The sequence below is a fragment of the Oncorhynchus keta genome, chromosome 24, assembly GCF_023373465.1.
Source record: "Oncorhynchus keta strain PuntledgeMale-10-30-2019 chromosome 24, Oket_V2, whole genome shotgun sequence".
Lineage (NCBI taxonomy): Eukaryota > Metazoa > Chordata > Actinopteri > Salmoniformes > Salmonidae > Oncorhynchus > Oncorhynchus keta.
In genome coordinates, this window is record NC_068444.1 from 43,093,611 (window position 1) to 43,120,944 (window position 27,334).

At 40.9% G+C, this 27,334-nt stretch overlaps 1 protein-coding gene across 6 annotated transcripts in view; it reads left to right on the forward strand.

Annotated features, from left to right (window-relative positions):
* nrap (nebulin-related anchoring protein) overlaps nucleotides 1–27,334 on the forward strand; it is a 95,640-nt gene that overhangs the window by 18,707 nt on the left and 49,599 nt on the right. For 5 of the 6 annotated variants that reach the window (XM_052478361.1, XM_052478362.1, XM_052478365.1 and 2 more), the window contains 7 exons: nucleotides 913–1,017; nucleotides 5,322–5,429; nucleotides 20,015–20,128; nucleotides 21,234–21,332; nucleotides 23,106–23,204; nucleotides 24,803–24,910; nucleotides 25,066–25,167. In XM_052478361.1, coding sequence (XP_052334321.1) covers nucleotides 913–1,017; nucleotides 5,322–5,429; nucleotides 20,015–20,128; nucleotides 21,234–21,332; nucleotides 23,106–23,204; nucleotides 24,803–24,910; nucleotides 25,066–25,167 — 735 coding nt within the window. The remainder of the gene's footprint in view (nucleotides 1–912; nucleotides 1,018–5,321; nucleotides 5,430–20,014; nucleotides 20,129–21,233; nucleotides 21,333–23,105; nucleotides 23,205–24,802; nucleotides 24,911–25,065; nucleotides 25,168–27,334) is intronic. The other variant, XM_052478364.1, reaches the window with a different exon arrangement.

The window sequence follows — 27,334 nt, forward strand, 5'->3', positions numbered from 1 at the left end:
GTAGTGCACACCTCTGGTTGTGGGTATATAAATGTAGTGCACACCTCTGGTTGTGGGTATATAAATGTAGTGCACACCTCTGGTTGTGGGTATATAAATGTAGTGCACACCTCTGGTTGTGGGTATATAAATGTAGTGCACACCTCTGGTTGTGGGTATATAAATGTAGTGCACACCTCTGGTTGTGGGTATATAAATGTAGTGCACACCTCTGGTTGTGGGTATATAAATGTAGTGCACACCTCTGGTTGTGTATAAATGGGTATATAAATGTAGTGCACACCTCTGGTTGTGGGTGCATCTGGTTGTGGGTATAAAATGTAGTGCACACCTCTGGTTGTGGGTATATAAATGTAAATGGTTGTGGGTATATAAATGTAATGCACACCTCTGGTTGTGGGTATATAAATGTAGTGCACACCTCTGGTTGTGGGTATATAAATGTAGTGCACACCACGAACAATGAAGATAAAAAAGAAACAGAAGAGGACAAAATAATAACAAAAGTCCACTTATTTGCATTGCCATGTTCCACAATCATTTACATAGTGTCCCAAATTTGATGTCCGCTCGGCCCTATGGACTTAACTTAGCTCCACGGGCAGGGAAAGGTAATTAAATGTGTCTTTGAGCACGTTGATAAATGCAACACGTTAGTTGGACCATCTATTCTGAACCATTTCTTCTCTTTAAATCATCTAAACAAATTCTTCTGTGGAGGTCAATGGTCAGGAAAGTCTCTGCAGGGGGCAGATTTATACAGTGACATCATCCATACACATTCCTTAGAGGTTAAGCTTAGGGCGTCAGGATCGTGCTCAGAGACACATTTGGGATTCAAGTTTGCCTAATTGTCTGCTTGACTGTGATGGAACACCTATTGTAATGTGTGCTCTGTTTTCTCCCTGGCAGGTTGAGTACAAGAAGGACCTTGAGAACACTAAAGGCCACAGCATCAACTACTGTGAGACGCCCCAGTACAAGAATGCATCCAAGGCTGCCAAGTTCAGCAGTGATGTGAGGAGCAACACGGCAGATGCATGTGCAAAGATGCTTTTCATATGGTGTTGCTACTAAATTAGTTTAAGCACTAGCTAAGCTTTGCCAAAGTGTCATAGTTTAAGATTTGAATGCAAAAATATATTGGCGAGTATGGAGTATGGGGAATGAGTATGTAATAGATGCTAGAATGGTTCGTAAGTGGAAACATATAACCAAATACTCTAAATAGCTGATGTGTGCTAGTTAGCACTAGTAACCATCGTGGGTGATGTCATCCTCCCTGAGACCTGAAGTAGTGTCGTCCTTGCACAAACCTAGACCATGGTTTTGATAGTGGTAGGCACGCTAGCTTTGGGAGCACAACGTGTCATTGTGGATGGTGGTTCTGCCGGAAAGGCACGGAACTCATACATCACAAATATTTTTATTTTATCCTTATTTTACAAGGTAAGTTGACTGAGAACACATTCTCATTTACAGCAACGACCTGGGGAACAGGGGAGAGAAGGGGGGATGAATGAGCCTTTTGGGAGCTGGGAATGATTAGGTGGCCATGATGGTATGAGGGTTGGGCTGTGGAGGTCACAACAATTTGTCAGCTGGTGATTGTCAAGGAAATAACTGTGGGTCTCACAGTAATTGACAGGTTATTAACATAAACACATGTAGCATCTCCTAGTTCCACGCACAGCCTAAAAGCCACTGATGCAGACCTTTGGAACTTCTACATTTTAAAAAGTATAATAAATGCATGTAATATAGCCTACACATCACAATAAATCCATTATATTTTTTAGATAGGTCTAAAGAAATATGTTATGATGAAAATATAGTCTATTTCAGAAAAACAGAATAGCATACACTGAGTTGTCCTTATGTTAGGCCCAGAACTGGCTGTGCCAAATGGAATACAATTTAACATAGCTGAATAAAATAGAAAGGATATTTTCTCCAAACGATTTGAGGGAGCGCACATGTGGCTATTCTGTGTTGAGCGGTCAACAAAGAAACAGGCACTCCTATATGCTTATTTTAGAGTTATGTAACTTTAGTTGTGATAAAAATGTTGGGCTATATGTTTTGATTTTTAATACATTCTAAGGCTACAATACCCCATAATGACAAAGGAAAAAGGTTTAGACATTTTTGCAAATGTATGAAAAATTAAAAACTGAAATATCACATTTTACATCAAGTATTCAGACCCTTTTCTCAGTACTTTGCTGAAGCAACTTTGGCAATGATTACAGCCTCGAGTCTTCTTGGGTATGATGCTACAAGCTTAGCACACCTGTACTTGGGAAGGTTCTCCCATTCTTCTCTGCAGATCCTCTCAAGTTCTGTCAGGTTGGACGGGGAACGTCGCTGAACAGCTACTTTCAGGTCTCTCCAGAGATGTTCGATCGGGTTCAAGTCCGGGCTCTGGCTGGGTCACTCACGCATATTCAGAGACTTGTCTTGAAGCCACTCCTGCATTGTCTTGGCTGTGTGGTTAGGGTCATTTTCCTGTTGGAAGGTGAGCCTTTACCCCAGGAGCTCTGTCAGAGCGACCATTGGGTTCTTGGTCACCTCCCTGACCAAGGCCCTTCTCCCCCGATTGCTCAGTTTGGCCTGGCAGCCAGCTCTAAGAAGAGTCTTGGTGGTTCCAAACTTCTTCCATTTAAGAATGATGGATTCCACTGTGTTCTTGGGGACATTCCCTGCTCCAGAAATGTTTTGGTACCCTTCCCCAGATCTGTGCCTCGACACAATCATGTCTCAGAGCTCAACGGACAATTCCTTCGACCTTATGGCTTGGTTTTTGCTCTGACATGCACTGTCAACCGTGGGACCTTTTTATAGACAGGTGTGTGCCTTTCCCAATCATGTCCAATCAATTGAATTTACCACAGGTGGACTCCAATTAAGTTGTAGAAATACCTCAAGGATGATCCATGGAAACAGGATGCATCTGAGCTCAATTTAGAGTCTGAAAACTTATGTAAATTATTTAGGTTTTTAAATGTTTATACATTTGCAGAAAGGTTTTCGCTTTGTCATTATGGGTATTGTGTGTAGATTGATGAGGAAGTTTTTTATTTAATCAAGGTGTCTGAATATTTTCCAAAGGCACTGAATATTCCAAACGTAGTCTGGGACAGTTGTGGGATGCGATAGATCCCAAATCAATTCAACCACTAGCAGCAAAAACTGTTTAAAGAAATGAGCCTGACGCAATAGATCAGAACATTTAGCTTAAAATGCTGATGAACTATTAGGCTATTTCTTCACATGTAAAGCGGATTATTGTGCATAATTTTAAGAAGTTGTTTGTCCACTTTAGTGTTTTGATACTATGGGCTAGGCTACATAAGGTGTGTGACTATGATTTGAAAAACTAGGGAAAAAATCATGCCTGTTTCTTGCCTTAAACTGGGCATCATTCACAAGTGATAATATATCATTAATAAGTGATAGGCTAATATTGTCACCCATCAAACTATTCTTCTTGTTTTTTCATGTACTGTAGTAAATAATATATGTGTGAAATTTGTTTTGCACCTGTCTAAAAACAGTGGCAGGGGGAAAACATATACACTTAAGATGTAGATGTCCTAACCGACTTGCCAAAACTATAGTTTACCCTCTGACGAACTATCCCCGACTGAGTCTGCAATACCAACATGTTTCAAGCAGACCACCATAGTCCCTGTGCCTAAGAACACTAAGGTAACCTGCCTAAATGACTACTGACCCATAGCACTCATGTCTGTAGCCATGAAGTGCTTTGAAAGGCTGGTCATGGCTCACATCAACACCATTATCCCAGAAACCGTAGACCCACTCCAATTTGCATACCGCCCCAACAGATCCACAGATGATGCAATCTCTATTGCACTCCACACTTCCCTTTCCCACCTGGACAAAAGGAACACCTATGTGAGAATGCTATTCATTGACTACAGCTCAGCGTTCAACACCATAGTGCCCTCAAAGCTCATCAATAAGCTCTCTCTGGAAGGTAACAACACCTCCACCACGCTGATCCTCAACACGGGGGCCTCTCAGGGGTGCGTGCTCAGCCCCCTCCTGTACTCCCTGTTCACTCATGACTGCATGGCCAGGCACGACTCCCACACCATCATTTATTTTGCCGATGACACAACAGTAGTAGGCCTGATCACCGACAACGACGAGACAGCCAGAGACCTGGCCGTGTGGTGCCAGGACAACAACCTCTCCCTCAACTTGATCAAGACAAAGGAGATGATTGTGGACTACGGGAAAAAGAGGACCGAGCACGCCCCCATTCTCATCGACGGGGCTGCAGTGGAGCAGGTTGAGAACTTCAAGTTCCTTGGTGTCCACATCACCAACAAACTAACATGGTCCAAGCACACCAAGATAGTCGTGAAGAGGGCACGACAAAGCCTATTCCCCCTCAGGAAAGTAAAATGATTTGGCATGGGTCCTCAGATCCTCAAAAGATTCTACAGCTGCAACATAGAGGGCATCCTGACTGGTTGCATCACTGCCTGGTATGGCAACTGCTCGGCCCCCGACCGCAAGGCACTACAGAGGGTAGAGCGAATGGGGCCAAGTACATCACTGGGGCCAAGCTCAGTGCCATCCAGGACATCTACACCAGACAGTGTCAGAGGAAGCTCCTAAAAATGGTCAAATACTCCAGCCATCCTAGTCATAGATCGTTCTCTCTGCTACCGCATGGCAAGTGATACCATAGCGCCAAGTCTAGTTCTAAGAGGCTTCTAAACAGCTTTTACCTCCAAGCCATAAGACTCCTCAACACCTAATCAAATGGCTATCCAGACTATTTGCACCCCCCCCCCTCTTTTACACCACTGCTACTCTCTGTTGTTATCATCTATGCATAGTTACTTCAATAACTGTGCCCACATGTACATATTTCCTCAACTAACTGGTGTCCCCGCACATTGACTGTACTTTTCTGAATTTTATTGCTGCTCATTAATTATTTTATTTCATATTCTTTTCCATATATATATATATATATATATATATATTTAATATACTGTATATATTAACTGCATTGTTGGTTAGGTGATTGTAAGTAAGCATTTAACTGTAAGGTCTACGTTGTTTTCAGCGCATGTGACTAACAAAATTGGATTTGATTTGATTTGTTTGGGCCAAATATAGGCCGATTTCAACGTCTGTGGACGTTGAAATCAATGCCGGTCCGGACCAAAAATAAAAAATTTAAAAAAAAAACACTGGTCCGGACAGAAAAAAGACGTTTATGGATGTCGCCCTATACTCAGTGGTGTCAAAGAATGACATTTTATATTTTCCTACAGAACAAGTACAAGGAGAAGTATACCAACCACATGAAAGGGCACTATGAAGGCTCTGAGATGGACAAGAATGCTGTACACGCTATGAACGTCAGAAAGCTGGCAAGCAATGTAAGACTTTCTTTGTTTTTACTCTGAACTAATACACTACATGAGCAAAAGTATGTGGACACCTGCTCGTCGAACATCTCATTGTAAAACCATGGGCATTAATATGAAGTTGGTCCCTCCTTTCCTACTTTCCTACTATAACAGCCTACACGCTTCTGGGAAGGCTTTCCACTGGATGTTGGAACATTACTAGCAGAGACTTACTTCCATTTAGCCACAAGAGCATTAGTGAGCTCGGGCACTGGAAAAGTTAAGGTAGATGTACAATTTTAAAAACATTACAATACATTCATTTCAGAATTCACAACACATTAAGTGTGTGCCCTCAGGCCCCTACTCCACAAGCACATATCTACAACACAAAATCGATGTGTACTTGTGTATTTATATGTATGTTATCGTGTGTGTATGCATGTGTCTGTGCCTATGTTTGTGTTGCTTTACAGTCCCCACTGTTCCATAAGGTGTATTTTTATCTGTTTTTAAAATCTGATTCGACTGCTTGCATCAGTTACCTGATGTGGAATAGAGTTCCATGTACTCATAGCTCTATGTAGTACTGTGTTCCTCCCATAGTCTGTTCTGGAGTTGGGGACTGTGAAGAGACCTCTGGTGGCATGTTTTGTGGGGTATGCATGGGTGTCTGAGCTGTGTGCTAGTATTTTAAACAGAGCTCGGTTCTTTCAACATGTCAATACCTCTCATAAATACAAGTAGTGATGAAGTTAATCTCTCCTCTACTTTGAGCCAGGAGAGATTGACATGTATATTATTAATGTTTGATCTCTGTGTACATCCAAGGGACAGCCGTGCTGCCCTGTTCTGAGCCTATTGACATTTTCCCAAGTACCTCTTTGTGGCACCTGTCCACACGACTGAACAGTAGTCCAGGTGTGACAAAACTAGAGCCTGTATGACCTGCCTTGTTGATAGTGCTGTTAAGAATGCAGAGCAGTGCTTTATTATGGATAGACTTCTCCCCACCTTAGCTACTGGGTTTTGACCATGAGAGTTTACAATCCAGGGTTACTCCAAGCAGTTTAGTCACCTCAACTTGTTCAATTTACACATGACTTATTAGAAGATTTAGTTGATGTTTAGGCTTGAGGGAATGATGCCAACTGTAAAGGTCAGGGCTCTGTGTTGGCCATTAAAGGTCAGGGCTCTGTGTATGCTGGTCAAGTTCTTCCACACCAATCTCAACAAACCGTTTCTGTACGGACCTCGCTTTGTTGCTGGGGGAATTGTCATGCTGAAAAAGGAAAGGGCCTCCCCCAAAGTTGGAAGCACAAAATCATCTAGAATGTCATTGTATGGTGTAGTGTTGAGATTACCCTTCACTTGAACTAAGGGGCCTAGCACGAACCATGAAAATTATTAAGAGTGGTACCCAGTGATGTGTTGTGTTGGATTTGCCCTGCACAGAACGCTTTGTATTCAGAACAAAAAAGTCAATTTCTTTGACAGATTTTTTACAGTAATACTTAAGTGCCTTGTTGCAAACAGGATGCATGTTTTGGGATATTTTTTATTCTGTACAGTCTTCCTTCTTTTCACTCTGTCATTTTGGTTAGTATTGTGGAGTAACTACAATAATGTTTACCCCTCCTCAGTTTTCTCCAATCACAGCAATTAAACTCCATTGCTGTTTTAAAATCAGTACTGGCATCATGGTGAAATGCCTGAGCAGTTTGCTTCCTCTCTGGCAACTGAGTTAGGAAGGAAAGCCTGTATTTTTGTAGTGATTGATACACCATACAAGCCGAATTAATAACTTCACCATGCTCAAAGGCATATTCAGTGTATTTTTATCTCACATATCTATCCATCGGTGCCCTTCTTTGCGAAGCATTGAATAACCATCCTGGTCTTTGTGCTTGAATCTGTTGAGGGACCTTACAGATGAATTCACTATTCGAAAAATCATGTTAACAACTTTTGGGACCTTACAGATGATTGTATATCCTCCGCTGGCTTCCAGTTGAAGCTACGGACCATGATGTGGGGGAAGTCATAAAAAATCATGTTAGCCCACAAAACTTTTGAATGATTCACAGACACCTGTTTTAAGCATGGAAGTCCTTCTCACCCCCCTTAAAAGATTTAGTTTACTGTTCCACTGGATGTCACTGTAGGCTTGGAGTCAAATTAAAAAAATGTAAATGTATTAAAACTCGTTTTTCAACCACTCCACAAATTTCTTGTTTACAAACTATATTTTTGGCAAGTAGGTTAGGACATCTACGTTGTGCATGAAACAAGTAATTTTTCCAACAATTGTTTACAGACAGATTATTTAACATATAATTCATTGTATCACAATTGGAGTGATGGAAGTACAGTTGAAGTTGGAAGTTTTCATACACTTAGGTTGGAGCCATTAAAACTCATTTTTCAACCACTCCACACATTTCTTCACTTGTTCAAACTATAGTTTGGCAATTGTTTACAGACAGATTATTTCACCTATAATTCACTGTATCACAATTCCAGTAGGTCAAAAGTTTACATACACTAAGTTGACTGTGCCTTGAAACAGCTTGGACAATTCCAGAAAATTATGTCATGACTTTAGAAGCTTCTGATAGGCTTATTGACATCATTTGAGTCAATTGGAGATGTACCTGTGGATGTATTTCAAGGCCTACCTTCAAACTCAGTGCCTCTTTGCTTGACAATTATGGGAAAATCAAAAGAAATCAGCCAAGACCTCAGAATTGAATTTTTAGAACTCCACAAGTCTGGTTCATCCTTGGGAGCAATTTCCAAACGCCTGAAGGTACCAGGTTCATCTGTACAAACAAAAGTACGCAAGTATAAACACCATGGGACCACGCAGCCGTCATACCGCTCAGGAAGGAGACGTGTTCTGTCTCCTAGAGATGAACGTACTTTGCTGCGAAAAGTGAAAATCAATCCCAGAACAACAGCAAAGGACCTTGTGAAGATGCTGAAGGAAACAGGTACAACAGTATCTCTATCCACAGTAAAACAAGTCCTATAACGACATAACCTGAAAGGCCACTCAGCAAGGAAGAAGCCCCTGCTCCAAAACCGCCATAAAAAATCAGACTACGGTTTGTAATTGCACATGGGGACAAAGATCGTACTTTTTGGAGAAATGTCCTCTGGTCTGATGAAACAAAAACATAACTTTTTGGCCATAATGACCATTGTTATGTTTGGAGGAAAAAGGGGGAGGCTTGCAAGCCGAAGAACACCATCCCAACCGTGAAGCACGGGGGTGGCAGCATCATGTTGTGGGGGTGCTTTGCTGCAGGAGGGACTGGTGCACTTCACAAAATAGATGGTATCATGAGGGAGGAAAATTATGTGGATATATTGAAGCAACAGCTCAAGACATCCGTCAGGAAGTTAAAGCTTGGTCGTAAATTGGTCTTCCAAATGGACAATGAACCCTAGCATTCTTCCAAAGTAGTTTAAATATGGCTTAAGGACAACAAAGTCAAGGTATTGGAGTGGCCATCACAAAGCCCTGACCTCAATCGTATAGAACATTTGTGGGAAGAACTGAAAAAGCGTGTGCGAGCAAGGAGGCCTACAAACCTGACTCAGTTTCACCAGCTTTATCAGGAGGAATGGGCCAAAATTCACCCAACTTAAGGGAAGGCTACCCCAAACATTTGACCCAAGTTAAACAATTTAAAGGTAATGCTACCAAATACTAATTGAGTGTATGTAAACATCTGACCCACTGGGAATGTGATGAAAGAAATAAAAGCTAAAATAAATCTCTCTACTATTATTCTGACATTTCACATTCTTAAAATAAAAGTGGTGATCCTAACTGACCTAAGACAGGGAATTTTCTTTGTTTACCGGCAGACCTCATCAGAGCGGTCAGACGTCATCAAAGAGCACAACAGGACACTGTACTGTCTACACTCGGTTTGCTGTTTACATTAAAACATTTTCATTAAGTCGATTTCAATCCGAACTAAAGTTTTGTTACTAAGGATTCCACAACACGGGTAGCCTTTACGGCTGGGACTGAAAGTTTGTGTTCCTTTTTTTTTGCGTGGATTCCGCGAGGGCTATCCGGCTGTACTACCAACACCTGTCATTGTCGTGGGAAAGACTCATTGTTATCTTTTCGTAAAACAACTGGTTGCAGTAAAGAGACAATCTGGATACCAAGCAGATCCTGAGGGAATCGACGAGTACCAACAGCGTTACGCTATGGAAAAACAACATTCTCCTTCGTGGAAAGATCCGACCGCCTCACAAAATAACTTTAACCGACAAAAAAAGAAAAGCAGATTAATCTACAGCCACGGACGTTTTACTTACCATTGAGGTGGAGACTAGTGTTCTGGCTGGAATCCATGCAACAATAGAAAAGTTGTGTGAGGAGGTAGCAGGGCTGAGGGGGAGTTTGGAGTTTGGAGTCGGAGTTCAGCCAGAGTGACATTCTCAAGCTCCAAAGAGAAAACAAGACACTCACAGCCAAGGTAAAAATACACGATTCCAACATGGATTGTCTACTCAGGGAAAACAGGGTGATGAAGGATTCGTTACTAGATATACAAAGTCGTAGCATGTTCTGTTATTCCCGAGGACGCATCCAATAATCCAGAGGGAGCGATCAGAGAATTCATGCAATCCGCCTTGAAACTTCTTCTAGAGACTGTAAGGTGGCTTACCATCTAGTACACAGACTTGGAGTGACAAGATCAAGGGTTCCCGACCGATTATCGCAACATTTGAACACTACCAACAAAAGGAGCTGATCAAAAGCAGAGGAAGGGGGCTTAAAGGGACCAAATTCGGTGTCAATGACCAATTTCCAAAGGAGATAAACAAACCTCGTAAGAGACTGTATCCGGTACAAAGACAACAAAGGATGGATGGTAGGCATGCCTTTATCATCGTGGACAAACTCTTTATAGATGGACAGCTATTCCGAGACAGCTCCATAACACTGTGGCTGTACTAAATTCTACAGGGACTTCAGGTTACGAAAAAAAATAAGGTATGGGAACTGTTTAAAATATCTGAACATTATGAAGTGGACATGAACACACATACTCAACTACATGCTTGCTTACACATATACACACACACACACACACACACACACACACACACACACACACACACACACACACACACACACACACACACACACACACACACACACACACACACACACACACACACACACACACACACACCTGATCTCGCTCTTCTCTCACTCTCTCTTTCTCTCCTCTTCTCTCCCTCTCTCTCTCTATTGTCGAGAACTGTTTTATAATTTAATGTGTTTATTGTTTGTCTCTTTTATATGCATTTGTCCACAAGTTTATATATGTTTACAACAAGCAAAGGGGAAGATATCAAAATAGGGGCACTGGGGAATAATAACATATTGTACGGAATACATTTGTACTGTAGTGAAGCCGTCTCCAGGGTCTCTTTCATGATCATGTGAAACGTTAATTGCTATGGAAATGCTGGGATGTGTTTTTCAATTATGTTAAAGGTAATTATGATGCAACTATGATGGCGATACGATCTGGATTACAATTATGAATATTAAGGCTATACACACTACATGTTACACACATAGACACTCAAATATGCAAATTGGCAGAGTTATTATTTATTTGGACATCACACATTATAGTCTTACTCTTATACCGACATCGTACACACTCTCATTATATCATATCCAATATCATACACATCAACCTACTCAGATTTGTTACACACAGAATTTGTCTACATTCCCTAGAAAAGGGAATTTAAAAAAATATTGCTAGGACCTATTTATTGAATTCTAAATATCAGACATTTGAAAGCTCTAGTTTTGACCTTCCTAATACCTCTGATGGCAATGACTTTACAAGCACTAATTATGGTCAAATTAGCCTGAGAATAGTATCGAGTTACGGTAAGGGGTGAAATAAGTATAGCTAGTTATAATTGTAACGGTTAGGCAGATTATAAAAAAAGAAGATCAGTCTTTACATGGCTAAAAGAAAAGGAATATAACATATACTGTTTACAGGAAACTCACTCTACATCCTTAGATGAAGTTGCGTGGAAAAAGGAATGGGGTGGTGAAATCATTTTTTTGTCATGGACAAAGGAACTCAAAGGGTGTGATGATATTAATGAACAAAAATGTCGATCTGAATGTGCAAATAATCAGGAATGATTCGCAAGGAAGGTGGATCCTTTTGAATATGAAAGTGGAAGAAAAAGAGATTTGGCTCATTAATCTGTATGGTCCAAATCAGGATGATCCACACTTCTTCGAAAACATTTATACCAATTTATTGAACTTACAGGCAACAGATGATCTAATCATTATGGTAGGAGACTATAACAGAGTTAAGTACCTCAATGGAACGTAAAGGTAATCACTCTACAAACTATCATCACCGTGCCCTTAAGGAAATCACAAATATTATGGACACATTAGAAATAGTGGATATTTGGAGACTAAAAAACCCTGACCTAGTGAGATATATATGGAGAAGACTTAATCAAGCTAGTCATCTTGACTTCTTTCTTGTCTCTTTCTCTTTTGCATCAACGGTTAAAACAGTTTCAATAGGAGACAGAATGCGATCGGATCATCATCTAATTGGCCTTCACATAACTCTTATAGATTTTCTACGTGGACAGGGATTTTAATTCAAGTTTACTAGAGGACAACTTATATAACTGAGACAAAATAATGTATAACTTAATTTGTCCAGTATAATATAGGTTCAGCAAATCCCCTTATTGTTTGGGATACCTTTAAATGTACCTTCAGTGGTCATTCAATTCAATATTCATCAAAAATAAAAAAGCAGTTTCTGGCTAAAGAATCAAGACTAACAAGGGAAATCCATGAACCATACTACAGAGATACTAAATAAGTTAGAGGAAAAACAAAAAGAACTTGAGGAACTTATTCAAGAACGATCTAATGTAATCTATTACAAAAATAAAGCAAACTGGATGGAATATGGAGGAAAATGCACAAGATTCTTCCTGAATCTCCAATACAGGAACGCTAACAAAAATAATTTGCAGAAACTCATTACTGAAGACGTAGTCATCTATTATTCTCCGAATGATATTTTAAAAGAGGAAGCTAATTATTTTAGACAGATATTCTCTTTCCGTCTCATCCTCTCCCACTGAATGAAGATTACGGTAAGGAATTCCTTCCAAATAATATACAAAAATGGAAAATTAACAAATGTACAGAAAGATCAATGCGAAGGCCAAATTACAGAGGAAGAACTTTGCGGCTATTAAATACTTTCAGCCTGGAAAAACCCCAGGGCTTGATGGCATACCGGTAGAGGTACATCAATAATCTTTTTATATATTAAAAGCTCCATTATTCGACTGTTTTAACTACTCCTATAGAAATGGTAGTCTGTCAGGTATCTTATTTCTCTATTATTAAAATGGCAAATATAAAGACCCAGTCTATCTAAAACAACTGGAGGCCCCTTACACTTCAATGTTGTGATGCAAAAATACTAGCAAAATGCATAGCACTCAATGAATTAAAAAGGTTTTTACCAGGTATTGTTCATCCTGATCAGCCAGGTTTTCTAGATGGAATATACATTGGAGATAATATACGACAACTACTAGAAATAATAGAACTTCCTGAAACATATAAGAAGCCAGGAATGGTATTTATAGCAGATTTTGAAAAGGCATTTGATAAAGTAAGACTGGACTTTATTTATAAATGCCGAGATTCTTTCAATTTCGGCAATTCTGTTATAAAATGGGTAAAAAATTATGTATAGCAACCCCAGGTGTAAAATAGTAAATAACGGCTACTTCTCAGAGAGTTTTGAATTGTCAAGAGGAGTTAAACAAGGGTGTCCGCTGTCACCATATCTATTCGTTATGGCCATGGAAATGCTAGCTATTAAAATCAGATCCAATAACAACAGAGGATTAGAAATCCAAGGCTTAAAATCAAAGGTGTCCATGTATGCCGATGACTCAAGTTTTATGTTAAGTCCGCAAGCTAGATCCCTGCAATGTCTCATTAAAGATATAGATAACTTTTATGTGCTCTCTGGACTGAAACCTAATTATGATAAGTGTACAATATTACATATTGGATCTTTAAAGAATACAACTTCTACATTACCTTGCAGCTTACCTATAAAATGGGCTAATGGTGAAGTAGACATACTCAGTATTCATATCACAAAATATATAAATAAGCTATCCACAATGAATTTCAATAGAAAACAAGATCCTGCAACCAGAGAGGTAAATACCTGTCTATTTATGGAAAAATTACCCTGATTAACTCCCTAGTCATATCTCAGTTTACTCACTTACTTATGGCACTGCCTACTCCTGATGATTCGTTTTTCAAATCATACGAGCAAAAAATATTTCGCTTTATCTGGGATGCTAAACCAGTCAAAATAAAACGAGCCTATCTATATAATGAATATGAATTGGGTGGGTTGAGATTATTAAATATAAAAGCACTAAACCTCTCTCTAAAAGCTTCACTTATTCAAAAGTTTTATTTGAACCCTAAATGGTTCTCAAGTAGATTAATAAGAAAAGCTCATCCATTGTTCAAAAATGTTAAATGATACTTTTTTCAAAGTATCTGTCTTTTTCAAACAGGCATTGCAAAGCTGGCTACAATTTCAATTTCATCCCCCTGAAAAGATAGAACAAATATTACAACAAATATTATGGCTGAACTCAAATGTGCTGGTTGATAAAATACCTGTATTTATGGGAAAGATGTTTGAAAATGGTATTTTGTTCTTGAATGATATTGTAAATTGTAATGGTAGAGTTATGTTCTTCATGGAGTTATCAGAATTGTATGGGAAGGTCTGCTCAATCCAAGAGTACAACCAATTGATTACAGCATTGCCCCAAAACTGGAGGAGGCAGGTGGCAGCGGGAGGAGGTAGGGAACTGGTCTGTCTGCCCAATATAAATGATCAATACTTTCTGAGGAATAAAAATAGCATAAATAGGAAAGTATACCAGTTTCATTTGAGGACCAGGATGTTGACAACTGTGCCAAACAGATTGCAAAATAGTTGGGAAGAGATTTTTGATGTACCGATTCCATGGTACAGGGTGTATGAGTTGATATATAAAACAATGCAAGATTCAAGACTTTGTGCTTTTCAGCTAAAATTATTATATAGAATTCTCGCCACCAACAAAATGTTGAATATTTGGGGCATAAAATCATCGAAGCTCTGCAGATTTTGTTGTGAGGATACAGAATCAATAGACCATTTATTTTGGTATTGCCCTCAGGTAGCCTGTTTCTGGTCTCAGGTTCAGGAATGGCTGAAAATGCATAGCATTGATCTAAAATTGGCCCTAGAAATAGTACTGTTAGGAGATCTGGAGAGACCGGGTCAGTCAATGACTAATATACTAATACTCTTAGTAAAAGTATTTATCTTCAACACGCAATCTGTAGATTCTATTCGATTAGATAGGTTGAAATTGTACGTTAAACACTATAGCATAGTTGAAAGATATGTGTTGCGTAGAAACAGGAAGTGGGTGGCCAGCAGAGATAGATGGGATGGGCTGAGGGAAGCTGAGGGTTGGGATGTGGAATTGGAGACAAGTGGGAGTGGAGTTGCTGTGTGAGAGAGAGAATGATGGTCAAAAGATAAAGAGAAAAAAAGTCCAAATAAAACATAATAAAATAACATTTGAATGACACTAAGTGGCAGTGTTTTTACAACTAATGCCGGTTTGCCTGAGCCTGATGCCGTGCAGGTGTTTGTACACATGCATATACACACACACTCTCATTCAAACAAACACATACAAGAACACACATACATGTAATAGTGCCAGACATGCACACAACCATATACAGTTGGCATTGCTGTTATGATGTCAGGTGTCCTTGATGTTCTTTGTTTTAAATGTATTATTTTGTATATATATTTTTTGCGTTGTTGTTTGCTGTTTTCTTCTGGCTTTTCCTTTTTTCTCTTTAGTTCATTCTCTTGGTTGTTGATGCATTGGGGGGTTATTGATGGTGGATGATTGATGGAATTAATTGGGGGGGGGGGACTGTGGGAGGGGTCTCGAATGGTTGAGGGACAGCTATTGGTGATCTTGGAGGGTTCGCGTTTCACAACATTGTGATCATGAAAAAGGAAACTTGACATATTTTATATCACTATCATGCACACGCACCCTCACACATAAGGATGGCTCTGCTGCGGAAAGACTGATACGTGTTTGATAGTGTCTTGATGCTGTATTGTTTGTACTTCAATGTTGTAATACTTTAATGTTACCCCCTTAAAAAATAAAAAGACGGAATTTTTACTAGGATTAAATGTCAGGAATTGTGAAAAACTGAGATTAAATGTATTTGGCTAAGGTGTATGTACACTACCGACTTCAACTGTATGTGATGTGTCAAACACATTTGTACTCCTTAACTTTTTTAGGTATTGCCATAACAAACGGGTTGAATACTTGTCCACTGAAGACCTTCAAGCTTTAAATTTGTATTAATTTTAAAAATGTTCCACAAACAAAATTCCACTTCGATGTTATGGGGTATTGTGTGTAGATCAGTGACACAAAATCTCAATTCAATCAATCCATTTTAAATGCAGGCTGTAACAAACATTTTTTTTAAAGGGGTGTGAATATTTTCTGAAGGCACTATATACTCCAGTTAGCAGACGCCTTTATCCAAAGTGACTTACAGTAGCGTATGTGTGACCAGATAGACATTAGCTACACTTTGCCACCCATTAGTTTAGACAGGAGCAAAGGGTCGCTCCAAACTAAGGCTCCTAAAACAGGCCTATCAAATAAATGATAGAAGTACACCAGAATACAAAAAATTGCTTTTATTTAGAAAAATAGGATTCTATTGTTGAGCAATACTAAGGTTTCTTGTAAAAAATATACATTGTTTCTTTAAGACCAACTCTACCACAATTGCAACTGTATTACAAGGATAAGTCATTGATTAGGTTAGAATAGAAATAGTTAGGATGTACCCAATAGTCATTTGAAACTGTCACCAATTACACATGCGTGTTTACGCAATAAGTCTCACTTTTAGGTTATCAAAAAGCAGGTTCACTCAATAAGTTCTACAATTTTCCTGGCACTGCACTGCAACACCGTGGGAAGTGGCTCTAATTCTTAGTTTCGTTCCACGAATAGAGTGCCTTCTATGTCTCTCAGGAATTATGCGTATACATTTAGATGGAACACTTAATCTAACAGTTGGATCACATACATATGTTCCCCTTACTAAACATAACATGACATATACAATTCCAATAGCAGTTTTTTATTTATTAAATTAAGTTCTTTGTTTTCTCTGAAAATCCCCCTTTTGGAATGTCCCTCATTTATAAAATGTTTTCTAAATTTGAGCTAGAAAAGCATGTTTGTTATTTATTTATTTTAATTTTATTTTATTTCACCTTTATTTAACCAGGTAGGCAAGTTGAGAACAAGTTCTCATTTACAATTGCGACCTGGCCAAGATAAAGCAAAGCAGTTCGACACATACAACGACACAGAGTTACACATGGAGTAAAACAAACATACAGTCAATAATACAGTAGAAACAAGTCTATATACGATGTGAGCAAATGAGGTGAGATAAGGGAGGTAAAGGCAAAAAAAAGGCCATGGTGGAAAAGTAAATACAATATAGCAAGTAAAACACTGGAATGGTAGACTTGCAATGGAAGAATGTGCAAAGTAGAAATAAAAATAATGGGGTGCAAAGGAGCAAAATAAATAAATTAATTAATTAAATACAGTAGGGAAAGAGGTAGTTCTTTGGGCTAAATTATAGGTGGGCTATGTACAGGTGCAGTAATCTGTGAGCTGCTCTGACAGTTGGTGCTTAAAGCTAGTGAGGGAGATAAGTGTTTCCAGTTTCAGAGATTTTTGTAGTTCATTCCAGTCATTGGCAGCAGAGAACTGGAAGGAGAGGCGGCCAAAGAAAGATTTGGTTTTGGGGGTGACTAGAGAGTTATACCTGCTGGAGCGTGTGCTACAGGTGGGAGATGCTATGGTGACCAGCGAGCTGAGATAAGGAGGGCCAAAGAAGGCCCAGAAGTATACAGAACAATGTCGTCTGCGTAGAAGTGGATCAGAGACTCACCAGCAGCAAGAGCGACCTCATTGATGTATACAGAGAAGAGAGTCGGTCCAAGAATTGAACCCTGTGGCACCCCCATAGAGACTGCCAGAGGTCCGGACAGCAGACCCTCCGGTTTGACACACTGAACTCCACTTATTAATGTAATTTCTTATTTGGACCTACCTTTTGCACCAAATGAGTGTGAAACTTCAATCAGTAATATGGGGTGGTGGGGGTTTAATTGTTTGAGAAGTAGTTGGTGAACCAGGTGAGGCAATCATTTGAGAAACCAAGGCTGTCGAGTCTGCCGATGAGGATGTGGTGATTGACAGAGTCGAAAGCTTTGGCCAGATCAATGAATACGGCTGCACAGTCATGTTTCTTATCGATGGCGGTTAAGATATCGTTTAGGACCTTGAGCGTGTCTGAGGTGCACCCATGACCAGCTCTGAAACCAGATTGCATAGCAGAGAAGGTATGGTGAGATTTGAAATGGTCGGTAATCTGTTTGTTGACTTGGCTTTCGAAGACCTTAGAAAGGCATGGTAGGATAGATATAGGTCTGTAGCAGTTTGGGTCAAGAGTGTCCCCCCCTTTGAAGATGGGGATGACCGCAGCTGCTTTCCAATCTTTGGGAATCTCAGACGACACGAAAGAGAGGTTGAACAGGCTAGTAATACGGGTGGCAACAATTTCGGCAGATCATTTTAGAAAGAAAGGGTCCAGATTGTCTAGCCCGGCTGATTTGAAAGGGTCCAGATTTTGCAGCTCTTTCAGAACATCAGCTGAACGGATTTGGGAGAAGGAGAAATGGGGAAGGCTTGGGCGAGTTGCTGTGGGGGGTGCAGTGCTGTTGACCGGGGTAGGAGTAGCCAGGTGGAAAGCATGGCCAGCCGTAGAAAAATGCTTAATGAAATTCTCAATTATGGTGGATTTATCAGTGGTGACAGTGTTTCCTATCTTCAGTGCAGTGGACAGCTGGGAGGAGGTGTTCTTATTCTCCATGGACTTTACAGTGTCCCAGAACTTTTTTGAGTTAGTGTTGCAGGAAGCAAATTTCTGCTTGAAAAAGCTATCCTTGGCTTTTCTAACTGCCTGTGTATAATGGTTTCTATTTTCCCTGAACAGCTGCATATCACGGGGGCTGTTCGATGCTAATGCAGAACGCCATAGGATGTTTTTGTGTTGGTTAAGGGCAGTCAGGTCTGGGGAAAACCAAGGGCTTTAATATCTGTTCCTGGTTCTAAATTTCTTGAATGGGGCATGTTTATTTAAGATGGTTAGGAAGGCTTTTAAAAAAATATCCAGGCATCCTCTACTGACGGGATGAGATCAATATCCTTCCAGGATACCCCGGCCAGGTCGATTAGAAAGGCCTGCTCCCTGAAGTGTTTCAGGGAGCGTTTGACAGTGATGAGTGGAGGTCGTTTGACCGCTGACCCATTACGGATGCAGGCAATGAGGCAGTGATCGCTGAGATCTTGGTTGAAGACAGCAGAGGTATATTTAGAGGGCAAGTTGGTTAGGATGATATCTATGAAGGTGCCCGTGTTTAAGGCTTTGGTAGGTAGGTTCTGGTAGGTTCTGGTAGGTTCATTGATAATTTGTGTGAGATTGAGGGAATCAAGTTTAGATTGTAGGATGGCTGGGGTGTTAAAGCATGTTCCAGTTTAGATCGCCTAGCAGCACGAGCTCTGAAGATAGATGGGGGGCAATCAGTTCCTTTATGGTGTCCAGAGCACAGCTGGGGGCAGAGGGTGGTCTATAGCAGGTGGCAACGGTGAGAGACTTGTTTATGAAGTTGAACATGTGATCTTTTTAACAGAATGTTAAAATTGCGTGAAATATAGTTGTTGTTTTTTTTACAAAAAAGGCACTCTAATCGTGGAATGACACATTAACAAAGAAAAAACAGAGGTTGGATAAGCAATTACAATTATTGCATCGTTAGGGGGAGAGTCACATCAGTTTCACCAAGAACCACCTAGAGCGGTCTGCTTCAGCTTCACCATGATGTTCAACCTTATTCAAACAAAGCAGCTACATTAATATGACCCAAGGTAAAGGAGTCTCTCCAAGTGCCTGATTAGAATTCACTTTATATAGGGAAGTCAGGAAATTAATCAGAACCTTTTAAGGTTGACCATCCGAGGCCCTACCTGTTACACATGTACACATTTTCATGTGGGTGGCCCCAGTGCGAATAGAACCCATGATCCTGAAGTTGCAAGTGCCATACTCTACCAACTAAGCCTCACAGGACTGAGCCACACAGGTTCTTTCTTTATGAATCTATTTCATGGTGTTGTTTATTTTATTGGTAAATGTGGCACATATAATGCCTATCAGCCATCAGTTCTCACATCTATGTGTTCTGTCTCATGCATGCCTGTGTGTCTGTATTGGTACTGCTGGGGATCAATAACGTTAATTCAAATGTTTCTGTGACCTGCAGATTGCCTACAAGCAGGAGTATGAGCAGGAGAAAACTGACCATGTGGAATACAACTACCCAGCCACCATCACACCAGGCTACCAGAGTCAGAGGAAACTGGATCCACTCAAGGACGTGAGTTTCCCCTTCGCCTCAAATAAGTTTAACATGGCTCTCATACTGGACATAGTAACCAAAACCAGTAAACAGGGTGCTTTCGCAGATAGAAAAACCCAAAGGGTTCCTCTTGAGGACTGTATAATTCAAAAGTGGGCTATTTTAAAGAGGCCAACTTAAGGGGGTCTAGTAGCTGGGTAAACCATTTTAAATGTGGATCATCCATTAAACTAGACTAATATATAGAGTGAGCTCAACCCATAATATCTAAATCATAAGCGCACCGTTGACTTCGCATCTTCTCAATTCTTCTCATTTTGTATTTGTATATATTATGGGTCCCTTGGCAGCTGCTACTCCTCCTGGGGTTCAGCAAAACTAAGGCATTTATACAATTTTCAAAACATTACAATACTTCACAACAGATTTCACAACACATTAAGTGTGTTCCCTCAGGCCCCTACTCTACTACCACATATCTAATGCACAAATCCATGTGTACGTGTGTGTATAGTGCATATGTTATCTTGTGTGTGTGTATGCATGTGTCTGTGCCTATGTTTGTGTTGCTTCACAGTCCCGCTGTTCCATAAGGTGTATTTTTATAATTTAAAAAAATAGAATATTACTACTTGCATGAGTTACTTGATGTGGAATAGAGTTCCTTGTACTCCTGGCTCTACGTAGTACTTTATTATGGACAGACTTCTCCCCATCATAGCTACTGTTGTATCAATATGTTTTTACCATGACAATTTAGTCACCTCACCTTTCTCAATTTCCACATTATTTATTACAAGATTTAGTTGAGGTTTAGGGATTAGTGAATCATTTGTCCCTAATACAATGCTTTTCGTTTTGAAATATTAAGGACCCCTTAGCATTTTATCAGGCACAATTGCTAACTTTCATAAAGTGCTGCCCCTGCCCTGAACTTGTTTGTTAACTGTGTGCGTAAGTCTCACACCTAACACAGCCCACATTCTATGGTTTTTGGGGGCCATTATCTTTACCACAGGATTCAAATAACTCAGGGGTAGAAGAAAATATGTTCAGAGGCAGCACTACAGATGTCTTTACATACTGTATCTTTGTACCCTGCATCTCTCATCTTCCAATGTAGAAGAACTACAGACAGCACATTGACCAAGTCAAGTACAGCTCGGTGACAGATACCCCTGACATCGTCCAAGCCAGGATCAACGCTCAACAACTCAGCAATGTAAGTGCTTCTTGATGCTTTTTGATGTGGGGGAGGGGGGTGAGACACTATTGCATGTTCGACATTGATTAATAAATGTCCTTCTGACACGTTTCACCGTTAAATCATTCAGCTATTTGTCTAACCTTACCTGGCCCAATGCTGAACTGTGCAGTGGATGTGAGTGTATACACACCACAAGCGAATACACACACACACACACTAATAAGTAATACTACAATATACCACTTTATTTCATCTTTATTTTAACAGAGAGTCCCATTGAGAACAAGGTTTCTTTCACAAGGGAGCTCTGCATACACACAATTTACAAATATACAACATTACAAACACACTCAAGAAAAACAATCACATTCCCCAGCAAAGAGGTCCCCAATCAATATTTTGAACTACCTGAGTGGGACCAGTACATCCAGTTGTTGGGAACTTTGGGAACATGGGATGCTAAGAAACTAAAAACTGATTTACCTAACTTTGGGGAGACCGAAGGGATTTTCAGAGTTAGCCATCCCTGAGACATGGTACCATACGTCTGAAGGTTATTAATGATGTTAGGTACGGTGGGAGTTTTTATAAAAGAGACTTATAAATAAAAAGAGAAATGAATCAACCTACTTGACTTTAAAGAGTGCCTGCCTACTTTCTGGTAAATAATGCATTGATGTGCACTGAAGCTGTGGCCGTAATAAAATAAAGTGTCCAATCTACATATGTTTAAATCAAATGTTCCATTAGCGGGAAAACACCATTCTCAAAAGTGGCGGCAAATGTGATTATGCATGTAATGCTTTTATTACAAAGGTGAATTTGTATGGTGAAAGTGAAAATTCCCCAAACTTGAAACTCACGTGCTGCGTATGTATGCCAGTTAGGCTCTACACCCTTTGTAAAGCGGATTCATGTGCTTAATTTCAATAAGTTATTTTTCCACTTTAAATCTGTGTGTGACTTTTTGAAAAATATGTAAAAAAAAGCCATGCGTTTCTTGCCTTACATTAAGGCAAAGTTAATATTTGCACCCACCAGACTATAATTGTTTTGGTCGGGTCTTGACAAATACTAAATAATATATGTGTGAAATTTATTTAGATTTAGAATGGACCATTATCATGCACCTGTCTCGAAACAGGGCCAGGGGGAAATACATGTCATCTATGCACTTAAATAGTGAATGGAGGAACACTTTCCCCATGGTTAATTTTCATGCCAGCCAGGTAGGCTATGCTCCTGTTGTAAACATAAGCAATGTGCTTAATATTCGGAAAGTTGAGAAATAAATATAGTAGTCCTAGCCTATACAAATTGATGGGATCCTCCTCTTTTTAATAGAGGCCATCACTCTGTTTTCTCAAGCAATTGCATAGCCTATAGAAATGTTGCGCAACACGAGCTCATGGGCTCTCATGAAGTGTTTGAGTAGATTTTTGATACACTTTCATTGTCAGAGTGATTAGTGGGACAATAGAGTGCTGAGTACCAGGCAGTTATCAAGTTTACTAGGCTACTATTGACCATCAGCAGCATCAGAGCTTGGAGAAGCCTAATTAGTGACTAAAGGTCATGTGAAATTTAACTGCCATCATGACTCTTCACCACAGATGTGGCGGTAATATGGGCACCATAACAGCCCCACTTGTAGGTTACAATTTTTTACAGACAAACCAATATTGTTAATGTAATATAGCAAAAAGTACTGGAACCAAAACCAACCGATGCGGAACCCCTTTCATAATATCAAGGAAACCTGACTCTCTCTCTGATTCCCCCATGTAGGTTAACTACAGACAACACATTGACCAAGTCAAGTACAGCTCGGTGACAGATACCCCTCAAATCGTCCAGGCCAGGATCAACGCTCAACAACTCAGCAATGCAAGTAGAGCCAAAGATACACATGTACACGATCTTTCTATCACGCCACGGTCTACACCAAACATTACACTCTATACAGTACATACAAACAACATAGCTTTCGCTCCGCATTTGCATATACAGTGCATTTGGAAAGTATTCAGACCCCTTTACTTTTTCCACATTTTGTTACGTTTACAGCTATATTCCAAAATTAATTAAATATTTTTGGATTCTCATTAAACTACACACAATTGCCCATAATGACAAAGCAAAAACAGGTTGACATTTTTGCAAAGTTATTCAAAATAAAAACATAAATACCTTATTTGCGTAAGTATTCAGACCCTTTGCTATGAGACTCGAAATTGAGCTCAGGTGCTCAGGTGCGCCGAGACAGGATTGTATCAAGGAACAGATATGGGGAAAGGTACCAAAACATTTCTGCAGCACTGAAGGTCTTCAAAAACACAGTGGCCTCCATCATTCATAAATGGAAGAAGTTTGGAACCACCAAGACTCTTCCTAGAGCTGGCCGTCCGGTCTAACTGAGCAATCAGGGGAGAAAGGCCTTGGTCAGGGAGGTGACCATGAACCCGATGGTCACTCTTGACAGAGCTCTAGAGTTCCTCTGTGGAGATGGGAAAACCTTCCAGAAGGACAACGATCTATGCAGCCCACCATCAATCAGGCCTTTATGGTAGAGTAGCCAGGCGGAAGCCACTCCTCAGTAAAAGGAACATGACAGCCCGCTTGGAGTTTGCCAAAAGGCACCTAAACGATGCGGACCATGAGAAACAAGATTCTCTGGTCTGGTGAATCCAAGATTGAACTCTTTGACCTGATTCGAAAGCGTCACGTCTGGAGGAAACCTGACACCATCCCTACGGTAAAGCATGGTGGTGGCAGCATCATGCTGTGGGGATGTTTTTCAGTGGCAGGGACTGGGATACTAGTCAGGATCAAGTGAAAGATGAACGGTGCGAAGTACTAAGAGAACCTTGATGAAAACCTGCTTTAGAGCGCTCAGGACCTCAGACCGGGGCAATGGTTCATCTTCCAACAGGACAACGACCCTAAGCACACAGCCAAGGCAGGAGTGGCTACGGGACAAGTCTCTGAATGTCCTTGAGTTGCTCAGCCAGAGGCCGGACTTGAACCCGATTAAACATCTCTGGGGGGACCTGAAAATTGCTGTGCAGCGCCGTTCTCCATCCAACGTGACAGAGCTTGAGAGGATCTACAGAGAAGACTGGGAGAAACTCCGCAAATACAGGTGTGCCAAGCTGTAGCGTCATACCTAAGAAGACTCGATGCTGTAATCATTGCTAAAGGTGCTTCAATGAAGTACTTGGTAAAGGGTTTGAATACTTACGTAAAATGTGATATTTCAGTAGATATTTTGTAAAAAAAAAATGTTTTTTTTTTTGTCATTATAGGGTTACTGTGTGTAGATTGATGAGGGAAAAAAACATTTTAGAATAAGGCTATAATGTAATAACATGTGGAAAAGGTCAAGGGGTGTGAATATGTTCAGAATACACTATATTCCGAAAGGGTTATACACATACCATATGAATAAGGGTTGCTGTAGTTTTTATTTATATAAATGATTCCAGATCAAATACAAGGAGGACTGGGAGAAGACCAAGTCCAAAACATGTGACATCGGCCTGGACACGCTGACCGTCAAGGCTGCCAAAGCATCTCGGGACCTGGCCAGTGATGTAAGCATTCCCTTCCTGTAGCTGAACAATCACAAAGAACAATCCTTTCTTAAGTAATGAGAATGAGATATTAGTGGATAAGAATGAGGGAGGGATTGGTCATCTGATTATACGTGACTGGCTGATGTGATTTGGGCGGTGGCCGTGTGTTACAGATTAAGTACAAAGAGTCCTTCATGAAAAATAAAGATAAGACAAGCAATGTCAGCGACTCCAAGACCCTGCACTCTCTTCAGGCGTCCAAGATGACCAGTGAGGTAAGAATATGAAACACAATAAACATGCTGTTGCACCATATGTATTTGGACAGTGAAGCTAACATTATTCATTTGAACCTATACTCCAGCAGTTTGGATTTGAGATTAAATGTTTCATATGATAATGATTAAAGCTGCAAGCAGCAATTAAAGGGATACTGGCTTGTTCATTGTAGCTGGGTATTTTAATAAGGCTAATCTGAAAACAAGACTCCCTAAATTCTATCAGCATATCGATTGTGCAACCAGAGCTGGTAAAACCCTGGATCATTGTTATTCTAACTTCCGCAATGCATATAAGGCCCTCCCCCACCCTCCTTTCGGAAAAGCTGACCACGACTCCATATTGTTGCTTCCAGCCTACAGACAGAAACTAAAAACAGGAAGCTCCCATGCTCAGGTCTGTTCAACGCTGGTCCGACCAATCTGATTCCACGCTTCAAGACTGCTTCGATCACGTGGATTGGGATATGTTTCGCATTGCGTGCAACAACAACATTGACAAATATGCTGATTCGGTGAGCGAGTTCATTAGAAAGTGCATTGGCGATGTCGTACCCATAGCAACTGTTAAAACATTCCCAAACCAGAAACCGTGGATTGATGGCAGCATTCGCGCAAAACTGAAAGCGCAAACCCCTGCTTTTAACCAGGGCAAGGTGACCGTAAACATGAAAAACAGCTATTCCCTCCGCAAGGCAATCAAACAAGCTAAGCGTCAGTATAGAGACAAAGTATAGTCGCAATTCAACAGCTCAGACACAATAGGTATATGGCAGGGTCTACAGTCAATCACAGATTACAAAAAGGATGGAGGACCAGGATGACCAGGATGTCTTGCTCCCAGACAGACTAAATAACTTCTTTGCTCGCTTTGAGGACAATACAGTGCCACTGACACGGCCCACTACCAAAACCTGCGGACTCTCCTTCACTGCAGCCGACGTGAGTAAAACCTTTAAACGTGTTAAACCTCGCAAGGCTGCAGGCCCAAACAGCATCCCCAGCCGCGTCCTCAGAGCATGCGCAGACCAGCTGGCTAGTGTGTTTACGGACATATTCAATCAATCCTTATCCCAGTCTGCTGTCCCCTCATGCTTCAAGAGGGCCACCATTGTTCCTGTTCCCAAGAAAGCTAAGGTAACTGAGCACTCACTTCCGTCATCATGAAGTGTTTTGAGAGACTAGTCAAGGACCATATCACCTCCACCCTACCTGACACCCAAGACCCACTCCAATTTGCTTACCGCCCCAATAGGTCCACAGACGACACAATCGCAACCACACTGCACACTGCCCTAACTATCTGGACAAGAGGAATACCTACGTGAGAATGCTGTTCATCGACGACAGCTCAGCATTTAACACCATAGTACCCTCCAAACTCGTCATCAAGCTCGAGATCCTGGGTCTCGACCCCGCCCTGTGCAACTGGGTACTGGACTTCCTGACTGGCCGCCCCCAGGTGGTGAGAGTAGGTAACAACATCTCCACCCCACTGATCCTCAACAATGGGGCTCCAAAAGGGTGCGTTCTGAGCCCTCTCCTGTACTCCCTGTTCACCCACGACTGCGTGGCCATGCACGCCTCAAACTCAATCATCAAGTTTGCAGACGACACTACAGTAGTAGGTTGATTACGAACAACGACGAGACGGCCTACAGGGAGGAGGTGAGGGTCCTCGGAGTGTGGTGTCAGAAAAATGACCTCACACTCAACTTCAACAAAACAAAGGAAATGATCATGGACTTCAGGAAACAACAGAGGGAGCACCCCCCTGTTCCATCGACGGGACAGTAGTGGAGAGGGTAGTAAGTTTTAAGTTCCTCGGCGTACACATCACAGACAAGCTGAATTGGTTCACCCACACAGACAGCGTTGTGAAGAAGGTGCAGCAGTGCCTCTTCAACCTCAGGAGGCTGAAGAAATTCGGCTTGTCACCAAAAGCACTCACAAACTGTTGTTACAGATGCACAATCGAGAGCATCCTGTCGGGCTGTATCACCGCCTGGTACGGAAACTGCTCCACCCACAACCGTAAGGCTCTCCAGAGGGTAGTGAGGTCTGCACAACGCATCACCGGGGGCAAACTACCTGCCCTCCAGGACACCTACACCACCCGATGTCACAGGAAGGCCATAAAGATCATCAAGGACAACAACCACCC